The sequence below is a fragment of the Halichoeres trimaculatus genome, unplaced genomic scaffold, assembly GCF_033239565.1.
Source record: "Halichoeres trimaculatus isolate MK-OKI-2021-1 unplaced genomic scaffold, fHalTri1.1 fHalTri1_scaffold_5, whole genome shotgun sequence".
NCBI classification, from domain to species: domain Eukaryota; kingdom Metazoa; phylum Chordata; class Actinopteri; order Labriformes; family Labridae; genus Halichoeres; species Halichoeres trimaculatus.
In genome coordinates, this window is record NW_027437183.1 from 17,731,680 (window position 1) to 17,748,363 (window position 16,684).

At 45.4% G+C, this 16,684-nt stretch overlaps 1 protein-coding gene across 2 annotated transcripts in view; it reads left to right on the plus strand.

Moving 5' to 3' along the window:
* Positions 1-16,684, plus strand: part of fam222aa (family with sequence similarity 222 member Aa) — a 99,136-nt gene that overhangs the window by 69,740 nt on the left and 12,712 nt on the right. For both annotated transcript variants that reach the window (XM_074670249.1, XM_074670248.1), the window contains exon 2: positions 6,279-6,421. In XM_074670249.1, the coding sequence (XP_074526350.1) occupies positions 6,325-6,421 (97 nt within the window). In that variant the 5' untranslated portion in view covers positions 6,279-6,324. The remainder of the gene's footprint in view (positions 1-6,278; positions 6,422-16,684) is intronic.

Below are 16,684 nucleotides of genomic sequence, written 5' to 3' on the forward strand. Positions count from 1 at the left end.
CATGCACCATAACACAGAATGCTACTTCCTACACAGGAGACAGTTGATGATCTCTACAATTATGTGCCCAGAAAAAAATATCGGTATCGACATTGGTATCAGCTAAATGAGTTGTTAAATATCAGCATAAAGGATATCTGCAAAAAATCCAATAATAGTGTCGCGCATCCCTAGTTCCACCTTTCCCATGAGCTGTGAGGTCAACAAAAAAGCATCTAGTAAACATATTGAATAATCAGTCTGTGCTATGGCGCACACTGACATGCATTACACGTTTTTGCTCAGGGCTCTTGTAAGTTTCTTTCACATGAGATCATCTAATTTTCAGGTCAACCTAATCGGGGCTTATTTCACTGTATGCTGGACAAAGGGTGTAGGTGTAAAAAAGAAGAGGTCAAATCTATCAAAAGCTGTGTGTGTAATGCTTGAGAGAATATCTGTCTCTGGATGTTTCCCAGGTCTGCATTGCAAGATCCATTGTTTCCCTTACTAGGTTGGATAGCAATGATTTGCAGCAATAAGTAAGAAGTCAGACTTTAATTTATTCCCCAAATGCTGCTCAGGTAGTGGCTGAAAATTTAAAGTTTAATAATTCATTGCAATGTTCTCCATTTCTCACCTTCAGCAGTCCTGATGTGTTTGTACGATCACAGCCTAAGCTGAGTTTTGTTAGCAATCAAACTCATAAGTGTCACTGTATGAATCGGCATCATTATCATTCATTCCATTTATCTTCATTTGCTTCAGCTCTTTGTATTTTCCACATTTTAAAATGTGGCTGCTGTGTGTCATAATGGCTCACTGCCTCCTGAGCACCACATTTACCATTAATGAAACCTAGCCTCGCACAGAGATGCAGCAGTTGGCTGTGAAGTCAATTAGTCCTCGTTGCTATTACAGGGTTGACATTAGTCTAGGCAGGCGTGTTTTGATTAGAGATGACAGACGACTCGCTGCTATTGGATTGCCAGACATTCCTCACCCTTCATCCCCTGGGTGAAGCTATTGAAGCTGACTGGAATATGGAAAGCTAACAGCTGAGTGTTTTTGCCAAGATGCCCTTCATCTGCAGAAAAACCTCTTATAAATGCGACTGCGTGGCAGACGAGGCTGTATAAGCCCCAATAACAGTGACACGCTGCATCGTATATATAAGAATCAGCTGCCAATATGTTATTCCAGCACTGTATATCATGACAGTAATGCCTAAACTGCAGGCTTTTACACACAATGGCCTTTTGTTGTGCAGGTTATTTATTGTGCTGGTGTGAGGTTGTGCAGAGCATCCAGGGGCTTGTATTGTTGGGGAATCAGTGGCTCTTGTTTGTGGTGCTGGGAGGGTTTGCTAACAATGCCTTTTTTATGTCCCACAGTGCATGCATGTCGGCAAACGTCCCCTCACAATTTTTGTTGGTGTGTTGTTTTGTTGTGGGTGTGCTTGTGTGGGTGTGGATCTGGGTCGGCGAACATAACCCTCTTATTGTGTGCCACGTCCATGTAGACCCATTTTGTATCAGGTACATGTGAGCTTTTGTGTGAGTGTGTGTGTAGTGTGTGTGTGTGTTTCCACCATACAGTATAAGTGCAAATTATTTAGTGTGGCTGTGTGGAAAGTGTCGAGCTGAAGGGCTTTAATGCCAGTCCTTCCTAATGGAGCCTTTCACTCTGCCTCCATTCATGTGACGGTATGGTGACGGAGGAGGGGGTGGAGGGGTGCGGGGGGAGTGCAGGGATTAAGGGGGGAGAGGCAGTGCCTTGTTAAAGAAAAAGAAAGGGTTTGAGTGTGTCGATTGGATTAACTTGTTTGGGCTTATTAAGAGGGGAGACACAGCAGCTTGTTAAAAGCACTGCATGGGGCGTCCCACAGTGAGACGGCAGGGTCACCATTCAATTAGGCTGAAGCCCCGCCCCCCACTCATTGTAGCGGCTGTCTGCCAGGCTCCAGGACCACGCTGGTCCTGCACTGGGAGGGGGAGTTTCACTGGAGACTTTTTAAAAGCTTGATGATGGATTTTCTATTAAAAGCACAATAATTTTAGCCAGGGCTGCTGCTGCTCCTAATACAGCACAAGTTCCAGCCCCAACCCCCAAATTATACCTTTTTAATGAGTTTCTTTAAGAAATGTAAGCATGTTTTTGCCAGGCACCACTGCCAGACAGCTGTTTAAAGATTTTGCAAAGCAAAGTTTTGGGTTTTCTTTAACTTGCAAACATTTTTTATGTTTCTGTGTCTCTCAGTGATGAAACAACATGGAAAACAGGACAGTGGCAGAGTAAAGTTTACAGTTGAGATGTGATTATGATTGTTGTAAAATCTGTCACATGGGGTCAACACTGCTGACTTGTAATATTGTCAGACATGCTATCCATTAAAGCTTTTTGCTACATCAAGAACAAAGGCTAATACCAACCCTGGATGCAAACTTTTAGATAGGCACAGGCCACTTTTAAGCAGCTTTTTCTAACAAATTGGGTGCAGAAAGAAACCCACCTCACATAAGTTGATGTCTCAACATGCAAGATACAATACTTCGACAGATTTGTTATTGGCAAATTAAAGATAAATCATCTGAGATGATAAATCTGCCCAAACAATCTGCTTTCTTTGGTAAGTAAGTAGTTTCTGATGCTCTGGCATATTTCAGTCCAAAGCAAAGAGGACTGAGGTCCACTCGTAACCCTAATATCAACTGCCTCTCTCTGTCTTGCACCTGAAACATTTGCAGCTCAAAACACTCACAAACACACCGCTTATTCACCCATGACCACCCTGTTACACCCCGCACTTGGCAGGATGCTTATCTGTGCAGACAGCTTTGGGCGCGGGGAGCCATCTCCTCTGATCTCCTCTGCAGTTTAAGAACCTTTTAACTCAGAAATAGCCCTCTGCCGAGCCCACCGCCTCTTGATTCCGGCTTATTCCCTCATCTCGTGGGACTGATCTTCCGCCCCCATTGCAAACCCAGCAGCAGCGTTAGCAGAACGGGAAAGAGCCGATAGACATCCTGGCTTTTGAGATATCCCCGCACTGGTGTAATAGGAGACCTGAGAGTGGATTTGATGAGTGAGTGAAGTGCAGGTGGGTTTTCTACCAGTGTGAGAGGAGCAGTGTGTGTGTGTGTGTGTGTGTGTTTGTCCTTCACCTTTTCAGGGGTTGACCTGGGCACGACGCGCTGTGTCAGGGCAGCTGGATGATGGGTCACAGATCTTTGGTTGGGAGATAATTTCCTGTTCCTGATAGATATCTGCTAAGTAGCACAATAAGCTAATAGGAGGAGATGAGAGGAAAGGGAGACATGACAAACAAGCCGAAGACTTGCTCCTTCTGCCTCGCTCTTAAAGGCAATAATAGGAGAAAATTGGTTCTTGAAATTGAATTGAAAAAAAGTGGGTCTCTTTCAGCCAAGTATAATGCCCCAGAATACATTTGGTGAACAGCAAATGGAGAAAAATGGAGGGTAGTTAGACGATTGTCTTTCATTTCAGAGAGGGGAAAACTGTGGAGGTATCCCCCCGTTAGGACCGGCTTTTAGTCTCAATCTTCTCCATGTGTCCTGCTCCTCTCTCCCTCTCTCTCTCTGAACCGCTATCTCTTAACAAATGGGCTGTGAGGACGGGCTGGTTGTGAAATTAGTATCCTCACAGAGAGGACACAGAGAAAGGATTATGTGAATAGCCCGTAATGAGCTCAAAGTGCCAGTGTGTTTGGGCCAGGCCTGCCTGTGTGAGAGAGGAAATGGCACTGGAAGCGACCTTTTTTTGCTCAAGCACCTGGCGAGAAATAGAGTGGCCCCTCTCTCCCATCTGCAGTGTGTGTGCGTGTGTGTTAGCATGTGTGTGTGCTTGAGTTAACAAGTAGAGTCTTAAGATTTAATTTACCCACATTTATAAGAGAGGAGCCTTTCTGTGAACACATTTTTACACCATCAAGGTTGTGCTAAAAGTGTTGTGTGCTGCTTCTTACAGGTTTTAAAAATACACACTGACTTAGCGTGTTAAGTGTGTTACACAAGCCTCAGGGTCTGAGGTCAAATTTAATGTCTTGTGAAAATGTTTTATTTAAAATGCTTTTTAATGAGCAAAAGACTGAATTCTTAGAAGGATGGTGTCTTTTTTTTTCCTCTTACACCTGCGTCTACTTTGAGGATTCAAACCAGGAATTTTATTCAACCTTAATTACAGGCAGCAAACTGAGTTGTGTTTGTCAATGATGCTCCCGTCTTTCATTTGTCAATACTTACTTTAATCAAGTTTGACTTTATCTGTGGGAAGTCTTTTTTATTTGTTGCAAACAGCGCAGTAAAACAGTGGCAGTAAACATGGATCCACTGCTCTGAGCCTCAGATTTAAAAAGTGTAATCTGTGTAAAGAGGACTGTAAAAGTTTATACAAATGTTCAGTGTTGTTGGTTTTAATTTAATTTACCTCTAAAAAAGTAACATCCACATTTCTACAAGTGAATGCATTGAGTGGATGCATCATGTGAACTCATAGGAAGAATAAAAGCAGCATTTTATTCATTTTTAGGAGATTTGTGCTACAAGGTCAGATGATTGAGCATGGTCTGGAAAGCAGGCAGTGCATTAAAGTCACAGTAAAATAACCCTCAGTAAGTGTATTGCATTTGTGCAAATCTAACTCTTTTACTTCAACATCACAGCTTTCAACCTTGGTCAAATATTTCAGGAACACTCTGTCCTATTATAAAAGTCTGTTTGATCGAATGCTTCTGCTTGAATATTTTGATGCATTTCAATGCCCGTCTATTTTCCTGGTTCCCCTTAAATGAGCTCCACATGCTGCCATTAATTTATCTGGTAATCATTGTAATTGCCTTCTTTCACATAAAGAATGATAATCCATACAACTAAGTAATGGACTGATGGCAGGTGGCTAAATGTTCATTTAGTGATTCACTGAGAAAATAAATAACAGCGGACAAGCCTGTGACAGGCGCATGAGAAATCATTTTTCAATAATCTGCCACGCATCATGGCGGGAGACGCTGGCGCTGACAGCACCGATGAAATATTTGCCTCTGCTCTTTGTTTTAATATGAGATGAGACCAGCCCAGATGGAAACGATAGTGTTTCATATTGATGCAGTTTGGACGAGGGAATCAAACATTCAGAGACTAAGGCCACAAAAGCTTCTGGGCTTCTGTAGCATTATACTCAGCACAGTGAGCACATATGTTTTCCTGTAATTGAACTACAGAGGCATGAATCTGGATCCTTATCTTATAAAGTCGCTGTCTGGACCCGAATGTTTAACTTTAGCTGTTCTCATCTGGCACATAACACAAGTAGAAGAGTTTGTAATCAGTCATCATTGTGCTTTGCGACACTGCTGTGTTGTTCTGATGAATGATACCCTCCATGCTACTCGATTGTTGAGGGTTTTTAGTGAGGGAGCTGTGGTGTTTTATATATATATATATATATATATATATATATATATATATATATATATATATATATATATATATATATATATATAGCATTATACAAGTGTGTCCTGTGTTTCCACTGGGGTTCTGATGGGCTTTTTGAGAGGAAACTCACAGCACTGCCTCCTTCTTCCTGACTGAAGGTGGCTGTGGGGAAAAGTGGGAGTGCAGAGCTGGAGATTTATGGCCTAGAGGGAGATTGATTAGTGCCGTCACTAGCCCTGATGTACGGTTGGCAGTCTCCCCCTCCCAATCCATTGCACACACACATGCATCCAGCACACAGCTACACACACATCCAGACACTGCTCAGTCCCCCAGGCCTCTCCTGACAGTCCCCCAGAGCTGTTGCATGTTAAGTTGCAGCAGACAGACTGCTGTTTTCTCAGCATTACCATTTTTTTCTCTGTCCATAGATAACGCCATCAATCACTACATACACACCGCTGCCCTGGAAGGAATGTGCCTGAGTGCTGCTGCTTTCTGTGTGAGCCTATGTGTTTGTTTTGAGGACGGTTTCATAGACAGGAGATGCGGTTGAATGGCTGTGTGGATGTGCTGTGAGAAGCTGCAGAGTGACTGGCCCTGGACTGTGCTCTGAAACCGTGTCAACCGTGCTGCCTCGGTGCAGGTGTGTGTTTATCATTCAGCACACAGAGCTGAGAGGCAGACAGCTGTAGGCATGCTTCCCCAATTAAATCCTGGGTGAAAAAACTAACCCTTCCTAGCCCAGAGCCAGCTCCTGCAGGCTCACTGGACACTGAGGTTTTGACCCTTAAATCATCCTGTTTTACTTACCTCTTCTTCTTCTTTCTTTCTCTGCTCTAGGTTGGCCGCAGAACTCCCCCGGCTGTAGTACCGTGCCCACCTCGCCATGCTGGCCTGTCTGCAGAGGAGGCAAAACCCTCCACCCCAGCACCCGGTGTGTGCCAGCAAGACCCTGGAGCCCCCACAAACCCTCGGACGGAAATGTGAGTAGAGAATGTGATAGGGAACCATAGAGGTCAGGAGTTCAGAGAGTTACAAACGCTTGTGTTTTTTATTCCATCCTTTAGTCATGGTGAAGGATGGAAACAGGTAGTTAACCCCAACATAATAAAGAAAGGAGAATGGTCTCTCCAGTTTCTGTTTATCGCTGAGGAATCCTTAACAGTTTTATTCACTCTGCACTTAGACTTTGGATTGCCGGATTGTCTGTCCAATCATTGTGAGGCCTGTTTAGCTGTGCTGATTGTGCAGTCGTGGCAACAGGGCAGAACAGACACTGTTTAACGTGCCTCACTGGCCCCGGGTGACCCTGAGGGTCTGTAAACATTTACAGTGTCTGGCCCTGGCTGTGCCGGCCGCCTGTAAAGCATGACAGCTGCTCTGTTTGCTCCCTGAGCACCTCCCTCTGTCCACTCACAAAACGGTGTAAAGGGACAGGGATGAGCTAGGGCTGAAAACTGTTCCAGAGCCGGATAAACTAGTTCCAACCAGTTTTGGGATTAGAGCAAGCACCGCTCGGGCATCTGGAAGGTGAATTTTTCACTAATTTTGTTGAAGCTTTTGGATAAGCTTTTTACAGTGGGTCTATTTTCTCTATTAAACAGTCCAGGAGAATTTACTGGCCTTTGTTTACATGGCAAGCCCGCACTTCAGCTCAATCTGATTAGAAGGACTGCAGATGGAGAGCAGGGGAACACAAACCTTCTGGTTTCTACCTCAGCTTACACGGCTTAGTGAGAACAGCAGATTCTGTGCTTCTGCAGCAGAGGGACGTTGTTTCAGGCCTATAGATGTGCAGGAAACAGCAAGAGAACAAGAGCAGTAAGCAGATATCTTGGTGCATTTGGGAAGGGGCCACACTTATGCCGATAGGGGTTCAACTGGGCCCACTAATGAGGTTTCAGAGATGTGAAAAGACAGGAAGGTCAAAGAGAAACTCTGCAAAATAGAATTAGAGAAGTAAAGGATGGAGAGGAAGGGGGGGAAATGGAGGCAGTCCTGAACAGCCGTCTTAATCGATTCTATCCTTCCAATTTTGCAGGATTAGCCCACTTCCTCTCAGGGTCCTTTTATTGAGGAGCAGCCAGTGGGAGTCAGGACTCAAATCAATAGAAAAAAAGAACAGTCTCCAGCCCTCCCTTTGGCCTACCCTTTCACTGACCCTCTCTCTCTGACCCCCTCTCTCTCACTCACTTTCCTCCACCTGTTAAACCCTTTGATTGAAAGACTACCACAGCAACTGACTTGAGGTCCATAATGAGGATGTTTGAACATAATAGCCCCCTTTCTGTCCTTGGAGGGGGAGGGGGAGGGGGAGAAGCAAGTGTTGGATTTCCACCACTGTGCAGCTCTTGGCCTCAATAAGGTGATTGTTCGTCCAGGCCCAGAAGGGGTGCAGAGGAGCAGACAGTGGGTCTGGCAGCAGAAGTGGGCACACTCGGGTCACCATCGTAGAGCAGGGCCCTGTGATTGATTGTTTTGTGACCCAGATTGTGCCAACATGGTAGGAGCATTGTGGGTAAGGTGACCTGGGCTCCCGATGGGAGCCCAAATACCAGAATACACTCCTCAAAGAGGGTGAGTGAGAGGATTTGAGGTGGAATACAGGGCAGTGAGGTAGAGGTGAGTTGTGTCATTTGCATCCTTTTACGGAGAAAAGTGTGTGCATGTGTGTGTGAAGATCAGGGTGGCAGAGCAGTTGGGATGAGAGGGTGAGGGGGATTTTTAGAGAAAGCCCCTGCATGCAGATGCTGAGTGGCTGCACAGTTCATTGATGCGACTCCCATTAAAAATCCTTCATACCCTCAATAAAAAAGGACTTAACTGGCTCTGCCATCAGCTGGAAGCGTTCAGATCGGCTCGCCAGACAATCAATTTCCCCCAAGCGCACAGAGCTTAGCGGGAGAAACGGGAGGCGGAGAGCGGGATGTTTCCATTATCACAGCCCCGCTCTATGTCTGGACTCGGGGGGCTGAGGTTGGGGGGATGGGGTGAGGCACTGTAGTGCTGGAAGTGCAGAGGGAGAGAAAGAATGGAGGTGGAGAAAGACAGACAAGTGGAGAAGCGAGAGAGAGAGGAGAAAGGCAGACAGAGAAGCTGGCTTTTCAAAAAGCCATTGACCGCCTGCCCTTAAAAATATCATATTGGATTAGCCTCACAGAGACGGCCTTTTGATATTTTTTTCTTTGGCCGTAGAATTAAAAGGAGTGCGGAGCATTACTTGAATTATAAATCATAGGCACTTGCTTTCTCTGCACCCAAATTCTGTGCATATGTGGCTGCACTCTCCAGCGCCAGCCCCTGTCATTTTTAATTAAATCCCCCCTTTTGGGTGACATTTGTAGTTTGCCCACCCACCCCCAGTCCTTCGTCCTCCCCTCCTCATCTCTCTACCACTGCCCTAGATGGAGACATGAAAGGCAGAGACGGCAGTGGAGCCAGGGCCTCTCATCCTGCTGTGCCCCAGAGAGAGGGCACCCATCCAGACAGATGAGAGAGAAAGGCCCTGCAAGGGGGGAGAGGGGTGAATGGATGCCACTGACCCTGGCCACCCTCGGGCAGCGGCGTCCACTCTTGCTGTCTGTCCCTCTCCTTGATCGTCCTCCTCCACTGTGGTTCCAGGGAGGAAAAGGAGAGCACAGCAGTGGTGCACCAGTCCAATGATGAGTAACACCGAGATGGCTGGACAGGAGGCCAAGTGGCCCCCACCACCCTGCCTCCTCTCTGGCCTAGACAGCAATTACTCTGCCACATGTCAGCTAGAGACTAACAGGTCCAGATTCCCTCAATTCACTGCTTGATGAGGAGATTTCTGCCAGGCTGCATCCAGAAATAATATCTTTTCAGATTTCAGCAGATTTTCTTTTGTTCATTCATTACTTAGCTGTTACTTTAGTGCAGGGATGACATTTCCTCAGAATGTCATTGTCAAACTAAGGGTGCATATTTTTGTTCAGTATTTGGGCCCATTGCTGGTTCTGCTGTTCTTACTAACAGCTTACCACTGCTCCAATAGCTGCCCTATAATTGGTTCTGACTTTGGGCTAAACCTGGGTCTTCCTGCTTTTTCAAACTCCTCCTTGGCCACAAACATAAACATATTCATAAAAACACTTTTACACTCTTTGACTTATATTTAACTGTCCCATGATAGATATTTCTGTTCTGAGTCACATGTTAGATGGTATTCAGCTGCTAATTTAATGTTTTATGACTGTATTCCTGGTCGTAAGTCATATAAACACTGGACTTGTGACAATTGCTATCATTTTGGTGCTTCCCACAGAATTAATGTTTTTAAATTTAAGTTCTTCCTACTGTATTTTACATGAACTTTACTCTCTGTTATCTTCAGAGAGTAGCTAATGTGAGCATTGTATCACTTCCTTCTGGAGTTAGCATTTATTACCTTTCTAGCTAATGGTAATGTCAGCTAATACAGTGAGTGGCTGAATTCTGATGTGACCCCCTTCCTGACATGGCTAAAAGAGGAATCATGGGTATTGTCTTTTCAGTTAACAAATAATAAGGAAGTGGTTGAATTATGATGTCCAAGCTTTTAAGACACTCTTATTTTATGTGACTTCAAAACTTGATCACGGCGCATGTTGAAGCACCCAGGCTTCGCACCATGAGTGTGACACTTCCTACACTTGTCCTACCCTTATTGAGACAGAAATTAGTCTCTAAATGTGACCTGTAACACACTCACAAACACACCTGCAGCTGTAACCCTCCCTGACGCCACCCAGGAGGCCTGCAGTGCCAATCAGCCAGGCGCAAATGAAAAGCTCCCTGAAGGCCTTATATCCTGGTTCATGCCATGTCGGGCCAGGTTCAGCCCTCTGCCAGTTGATGGACAGAGACAACCTGGTCGTGTCACATAGAGCCTTAGGACATGACACAGAGGTTCACCTGGGGATTGTAGTTTTCCTAATAGCCCTGTGCCTGTGCAGACAGAGCTGCCAGAGCCATTAGTTTGCTTTGCTTTTAGCAGCTTCTCTTCCTATAAGCCACACTTCCTGTTAGAGGGAATATGCTCAGGTAATGACCTCCAGCCACCTTTCCTCCACTGTTGTCTGAGCCGCTGTGAGACATAACAGGGGAATTAACCGGCCATATCAAATTGCAGCAGGTTACTCCACCGTCTGTAATGTAGGGGGAAAAACTGGGGGCAGCTGAATATTTAAAAGTGGTCACCAGCAGCTGCAGAAATAACAACCTTTTCCCTGATTGCCTCAGAAGCCTGGAGGTGGGGGGCAGAAAGTGGAACCGAGGGGAAAAAAAGCGGTGACAGAGTGAGCGAGGGAAAGAGAATCTGCATGCACTTGACCTTTTCCCACTGATTGAACTACCTCGTTTCTAACTCCCATTCGGAATTCCACAGAGTGCCCACAGAGACTGTCATTATTCCTCAGTCTGAAGCAGGGAAGCAGAGGTCAGGAGGTGTTTTTCATACTGAAAGGTGATTGACAGCTATCCACGGCCTGCCTCCTCCTGGGTGCCTACTTATGCAGTGTCATTTTGGGGACCACTGGGTCTGCATAGCCACATGAAAAGTGTCAACACACTTTCATCACTTTGGATATTGCAAATCCAGAGCATTAATAGAGTTTCACTTCATCTCGGGGGGGACAGCCATGTAGTATTGGTACCACTAGTCTTACCTCATACCACAGACTCCTCTGTGGTGTTGGCGTCTCAGCGCTGGCACACACAGGATCATTTCCGGCTGCTGGCGTCCCACCGCGCCATGCCTTCCCTCTGCCCTCTGCCTTCTGCTGTGAACACGGGGGGCCAAGCAATCTTATTGCCTCGGGTGGTGAGTTTGAGGAAGAGGGGCTCTGCTTCAGTTTTAGGTCGCAGCAGGACTTGGGTTGAAAAACAGGTTTCTGGTTCCAAAGCCTCCGAGCTGGCATTTGGGCATCCCAGGTGCAAGGCAGCGACACCCTCTGTCTTCGCCTGCCAGAGAGCGGGGGTGGGCAGGGGGATGTGAGTGAGGGTACAGAGAGTGTCCGCAGTTCCTCGCTGTCCCGCAGGAAACAACGCGGCCCGTGCCATCTCAGAGCTCACTGACCATGAGAGGCAGTGAGGAGGTGCTGCACGTTCCTGGCATACTGAGAGTGTTTGCGAGTGGTCTTTCTATCCAAGTCCTGAATAAAAATGTGGTTTTTGGGGCCAAAATTTGGACTTTGACAGTGTGTATCCTTTTAACCAGATTTACAGCTTTTACTTTATTTTATTTCTTTCCACTTTTTGTTCAAAACACCAAAAATCACAACACATTTAAAAACCCCAAAAGTATCTTTTTGAAATTTGCCCATCAGTTAAAGTGTATAACGATATATTGCTGTAAATAATTCTTGTTGGTTTGACTTCATTTACCAGATTATACCCTCCTATGCAGTCTTTGATCTGACCCGTCATGAGCTTGCACCAAGTTTTAATACCATCTCTTGATGTGGTTTTTCAGTCCACTCTAATAGTGCGGATGGTTTGGCCGGGGAAAGAACAGGAGTGCAAAGTGACCACAGCACAATGTTGAAGTTATTGCCCCTTTGGGACGTTTTACTTTGGATTCTGTGGTCTGCTTGTGATACTCACACTTTTAAAGGCCATCTTTACATGCAGTGGTTTCGTTCTCTTTTCAGACTTGAGAAATGATGAATCAGATTTGTTTGGTCATAGCTTTGGGGTTAGGGTGTGTTATTTTGCTGACCTCTGGCTGCCGCTTCCAAAACTCTGGTTTTCTGATCCTTTGAACAGATTTCTAACTGCTGCTTTTCAACTTTTTTTTAGAGTTAAGGCTGAAGGAAAAGCTCCCTGAAAGAAGGATAAAAAGTGACGTATTAATTAACATTACACATTTCAGCTTTAAGCAAAACTTAAAGTGCTTCTGTGGTTCTTTTAAAAACTAGCCCTACAACTCTGTCTTTTTTAGATTTCTAAAAATGCAGCTGTTCAACTCTCCTCTCCTCTCCTCTCCTCTCCTCTCCTCTCCTCTCCTCTCCTCTCCTCTCCTCTCCTCTCCTCTCCTCTCCTCTCCTCTCCTCTCCTCTCCTCTCCTCTCCTCTCCTCTCCTCTCCTCTCCTCTCCTCTCCTCTCCTCTCTTTGGCATGTGTACTGTAGCTGCCTGCCTTGTTGTCTGTGCAGTGTTAAATATTAATTGGGAATCAGTGGAGGACTTGTCTCCTAAATGATAGAACAGAAGGGCCCAGGCTTGCCTCAGGCAGCCTGCAGGCGCCTTTCTTCTTCCATTTACCTGCAGGCCTGCGCACCAGCACTTCCTCCGGTCTGACAGGCCTGCACAGCCGCCTCCAGCCTCCCCTCATCTCCCCCCTCATCTCTCCCCCACTCTCTGCCTTTCTTCCTCCTCCTGCTCTCTGCTCTGGTTCCTTTTCTTATCTCTGTATGCGCTTACAATCTCTACCTCTGGGGTCCTTTACTCCAAACCTGTGTGTGTGTGTTTGTGTGTTGTTGTCCATTTGAGTTTGTGCATGACTTGCTCTTGGCTGTTCATGTAGCCCAATGAGAAAACAGTGTCATAGTGTGGCATATTCTCTTAAAGACAGGACAGGGAGGGTGAAACATGAATGTTTTAGGTCAGGATTTAAGCTTGTTTTATTTTCTGTGTCTTGTACTGCTCTCTGCCTCATCACTGATGATTTAATCTCTGTTTCTGCTCTCTGGTGTTTTCCTATAACCAGCCTCATGGTTTCTTTCTTCTCTGAGCCATCTTTTGTTCCTCTCTATCAGCCGTGTCATCTGAAGAGGTGTACCGAGACAAAACAACCAGCCAGGCTCCAGCTGTCTCTCGCAGGACCGGCTAGCTTTAACTTGTGGATGACCCTTCTGGACTGACATATTTCAGCTGCAGAGTTTTGTTTTGGAAATTGGTCCAGTCCAACCTGTTGTTGTATTTTGCCTCTGTGTGTTTTTGCACTGGAGCACAGCTCTCCACAGGGTTCAGTGAGGGTGTTTTTCAGAGTAGCAGGGCTCAGTGTAAAATGGAAAATCCTAGAGAGGGAGCAGAGGGCAGCAGAGAGGCCGGGATGCGACTGGACAAGAGCAGGGGGCTGCAGTAGTGTTGGTGGTTGGGGGTTGGCGGGTGACTTTGATGCCATAGGAATGAGTTCACAGGCTCGTGAGCACAGGCCTAATCGCACATGACAATATCGGCTGGTGTGCCAGTCGTAACGCATAACCGCCCCGCTGCTTGTGCTGACTTGGGGTATTTGCTGATAAAGCTCTGCTTTCTAGACCATGCTGTATGCACAATGAGGGTGGCCTGGGCAGGCCTGAGGGCTGGATCATCACAGGCATCCCACAAATGGGGGAGCAAGATCCCCCCCATCCATACAGAATCATGGACTCCGCTAAGCCCTTTGGCCAGATTTGATTATTAAACAGAGAGCAGTTTGTGATGAATATAGTTATTTTTTACATTTATTATCTATCATGCTTCCCATAAATTATTGCAAAAGAAAGCTGCAGGAGAAACTCGTGCCTGAAATGAGGTCGTAGCTCTGTTCACGGTTTGAAATATTCAGGGTTCATATTTTTCTATTGAATGCTCTTTTTGGCTGTCATGGGAACAAACATGGAGGTCATTCTTTTTTGTTTGGTGGTTTTGTTTCTGGAGTGCACTGTGTGGTGTGAGGTAAACATGTTGCCCCAGTTTCTGTGTTTGTTTGGTGCACGGGTGTCCCACAAAAGGCCTGACATGGCTGCTGGCCTGCATTCCTCTGTGGCTCACAGAGGCCACAAACTACACACTGCTGTTGTTTCTGTCGGACAGTGCGCTCGATCATCAGTAATTAACACGTGCACTTCTCCCAAAGGATCTGATAGTCGGTTCTCTTTCAGTCATATTTTGTTTTCCTGACACTAATTGACACGGGCAGATCAACTTAAAAATGTTCCTGAAAATATTCCAGGGTAGGCCAGAGAGGCTTCTTTTAAGGATGAAATGGCATGATTTACTGTATCAAAAAGAGGAGACCATAAGATGTACATGTTTTTATGTTTTTGCCATTTAAAATGCTGTCTCCACAAGCTGATAATAACATTTTAATTCAGAGGCAGAGGGTCTGCTCTTGTGCTGTCAGTGGTGTTAATGGGGCAGGAATGCAGGACGAGCACTTTCCCACGCTGTTAGTTTTCTTCTGCCGGCCGCGTTTGAGACGAGGCTCTGGGCTGGCGAGGCTCTGCTAATGCAGCCAGAGTGCAGACAAATGGAAAGTGACACTTGTGTGTGTAGAATGGTATTTGTGGTGACGCTTTGACTACAGATAATAAAGTGTTCGCCCTGAGGTGATTTCGCCCGGCAAGCACCCCAGATGAAACTCACTTACTCAGAGAGGGAGACGAAGGAGACAGAGAGAGGAGAGGAAGAGACTGCAAAAGAGGGATGGGGAGACAGATGGGGGTGGGGGGGTTGTAAAGGAAGGGATAACGGGGTGTAGGGACCCAGACTGTGGAAAGAAGTAAGGACAGAGAAAATAGAATAAACAGGGGAGGTAGGGGATGAATTTGAGAGACAGCAGTGAAAAGATCAAAAAGCATTTAAAGAGAAAATATAAGCATTTGTTCTGTTTTATGGATTAGAGGGTGCAGAAGTCACGGATTAACCTCATTTTAATTGTGTGTGACACTTATTCACCTATTTTAAAGGGTAAAGAAATAAAGAGCATTTCAGTAGCATGCTTATTTGTCTGGATTTAAATGCGCTGAGTCTGGTGTAAAAAGAGAGGTAACTGGTTCAAATAGAAGGCAAAATGTCTGGATTGGTTGTTGGTGGAAGAGTATCGTTCTGTGTGTGTCTGTGTGTGTCTGTGTGCCAGGCTGTGTGTACAGAGGGAGTCCTTCAGGATCAATCAATTCTCAGTAATTTCCCCTACAGCCCATAAAAGCCAGGTCTGTCTGGAAGGAGCACGAGGTTGCCACATCAAACCAGCTAATTAATTTTCATGGCTGATTCAGTAACATCTGGCTTCAGAGATAAATTCTAACGAGAAAATGTAAACATGACAGTGTCCTGGTGGTGTAATATTTCACATTTCTTGGGAGGAAAGCTTTATAAGAGAAACCTAATTAGCTGTTTTTGATCTGACATGTTGTCCACTATCACATTAAACACATATACAGAGCTGTGAAATGATTCAAATGTTCACAGACAGAAATGCAGAGCTGATAGTTCAAATAAATGTATCCGGTATCTGTGGACCTTATCTGTGTTTCAGTACTGTTTTAGACACACACGTGCACCACCTCACTGCAGGCTCTCTAAATGACCTCGTGCTGCAGTCTGTGTGAGGATGAAGCCACAATTAGGCTCCCAATTTGGAATTTCTTCCATCTGTTTGTGCAGGAAATAAGATAGATTAAATCTCAGATTAGATTGGGTTTAATGAAATGAAAGATTAGTTTGGGGAGTTTTGTCCAAGATTGTTTTCTTAAAATCTCTTTTAATGATTAAATCCATTTTTGACATGGGGCCATGTCTGCATGCCTGTGGCGGATCAGTGTGCAGATTGCTTTAACAAACTGGTTATCCTCTGCTGTTTGTGAGACGTGCTGGCAGGTTAAAAGCCCAATATGTGGTTGCAGTATTTAGCCCCTTGTTCTCATAAAACTACAGACTTTACTTACATAGTGACTCATCAAATAAAATCATTTTCATATTTTTTGTTGCACATGTAATTCCAAAGTTTAATACAGAAATAGTTTGTTGAAATCTGCAAATACAGATTGTTGAGAAAATGATTAGATTGGGAGGAGTTGGGTATAGACCACACTTTTTCTCTGTCTCTAAGTATGCATTAGTTTGATGATTATGATGACACAAGCAGCCACAAATTCAGACGACTCTATCCTCTGAGAAATCACCGCAGTTTGATTTTTATCTTTGTAATTATAGATAGCAAAGGCCTGCTAAATAATTGCCTTGATTTTTTTCTTTGTTGTGCACAGAAAATCAACCTTGAGATGAACAGAGGCAGATGAGTGTTCCTAAAAATGGCTTTTCTGATATCAGGCAAGCAGCAGGGTTTCCCTTCCCGTCACGTGCACTTGAATTGATTAGCACTCTGGCTGAGGGCACATTCAACATGTCTGCCCCCTACGAGGCTGCGCTACCCTGTTGATCACTGGCTCATACATGTGCTTCCTCTGCTCCCTCGCTCCTCAGGAAGCTCCTGCGGGGCTCTGAGGCTTTGATTGACTGGCGGCCGAGTCCACGGGACGCC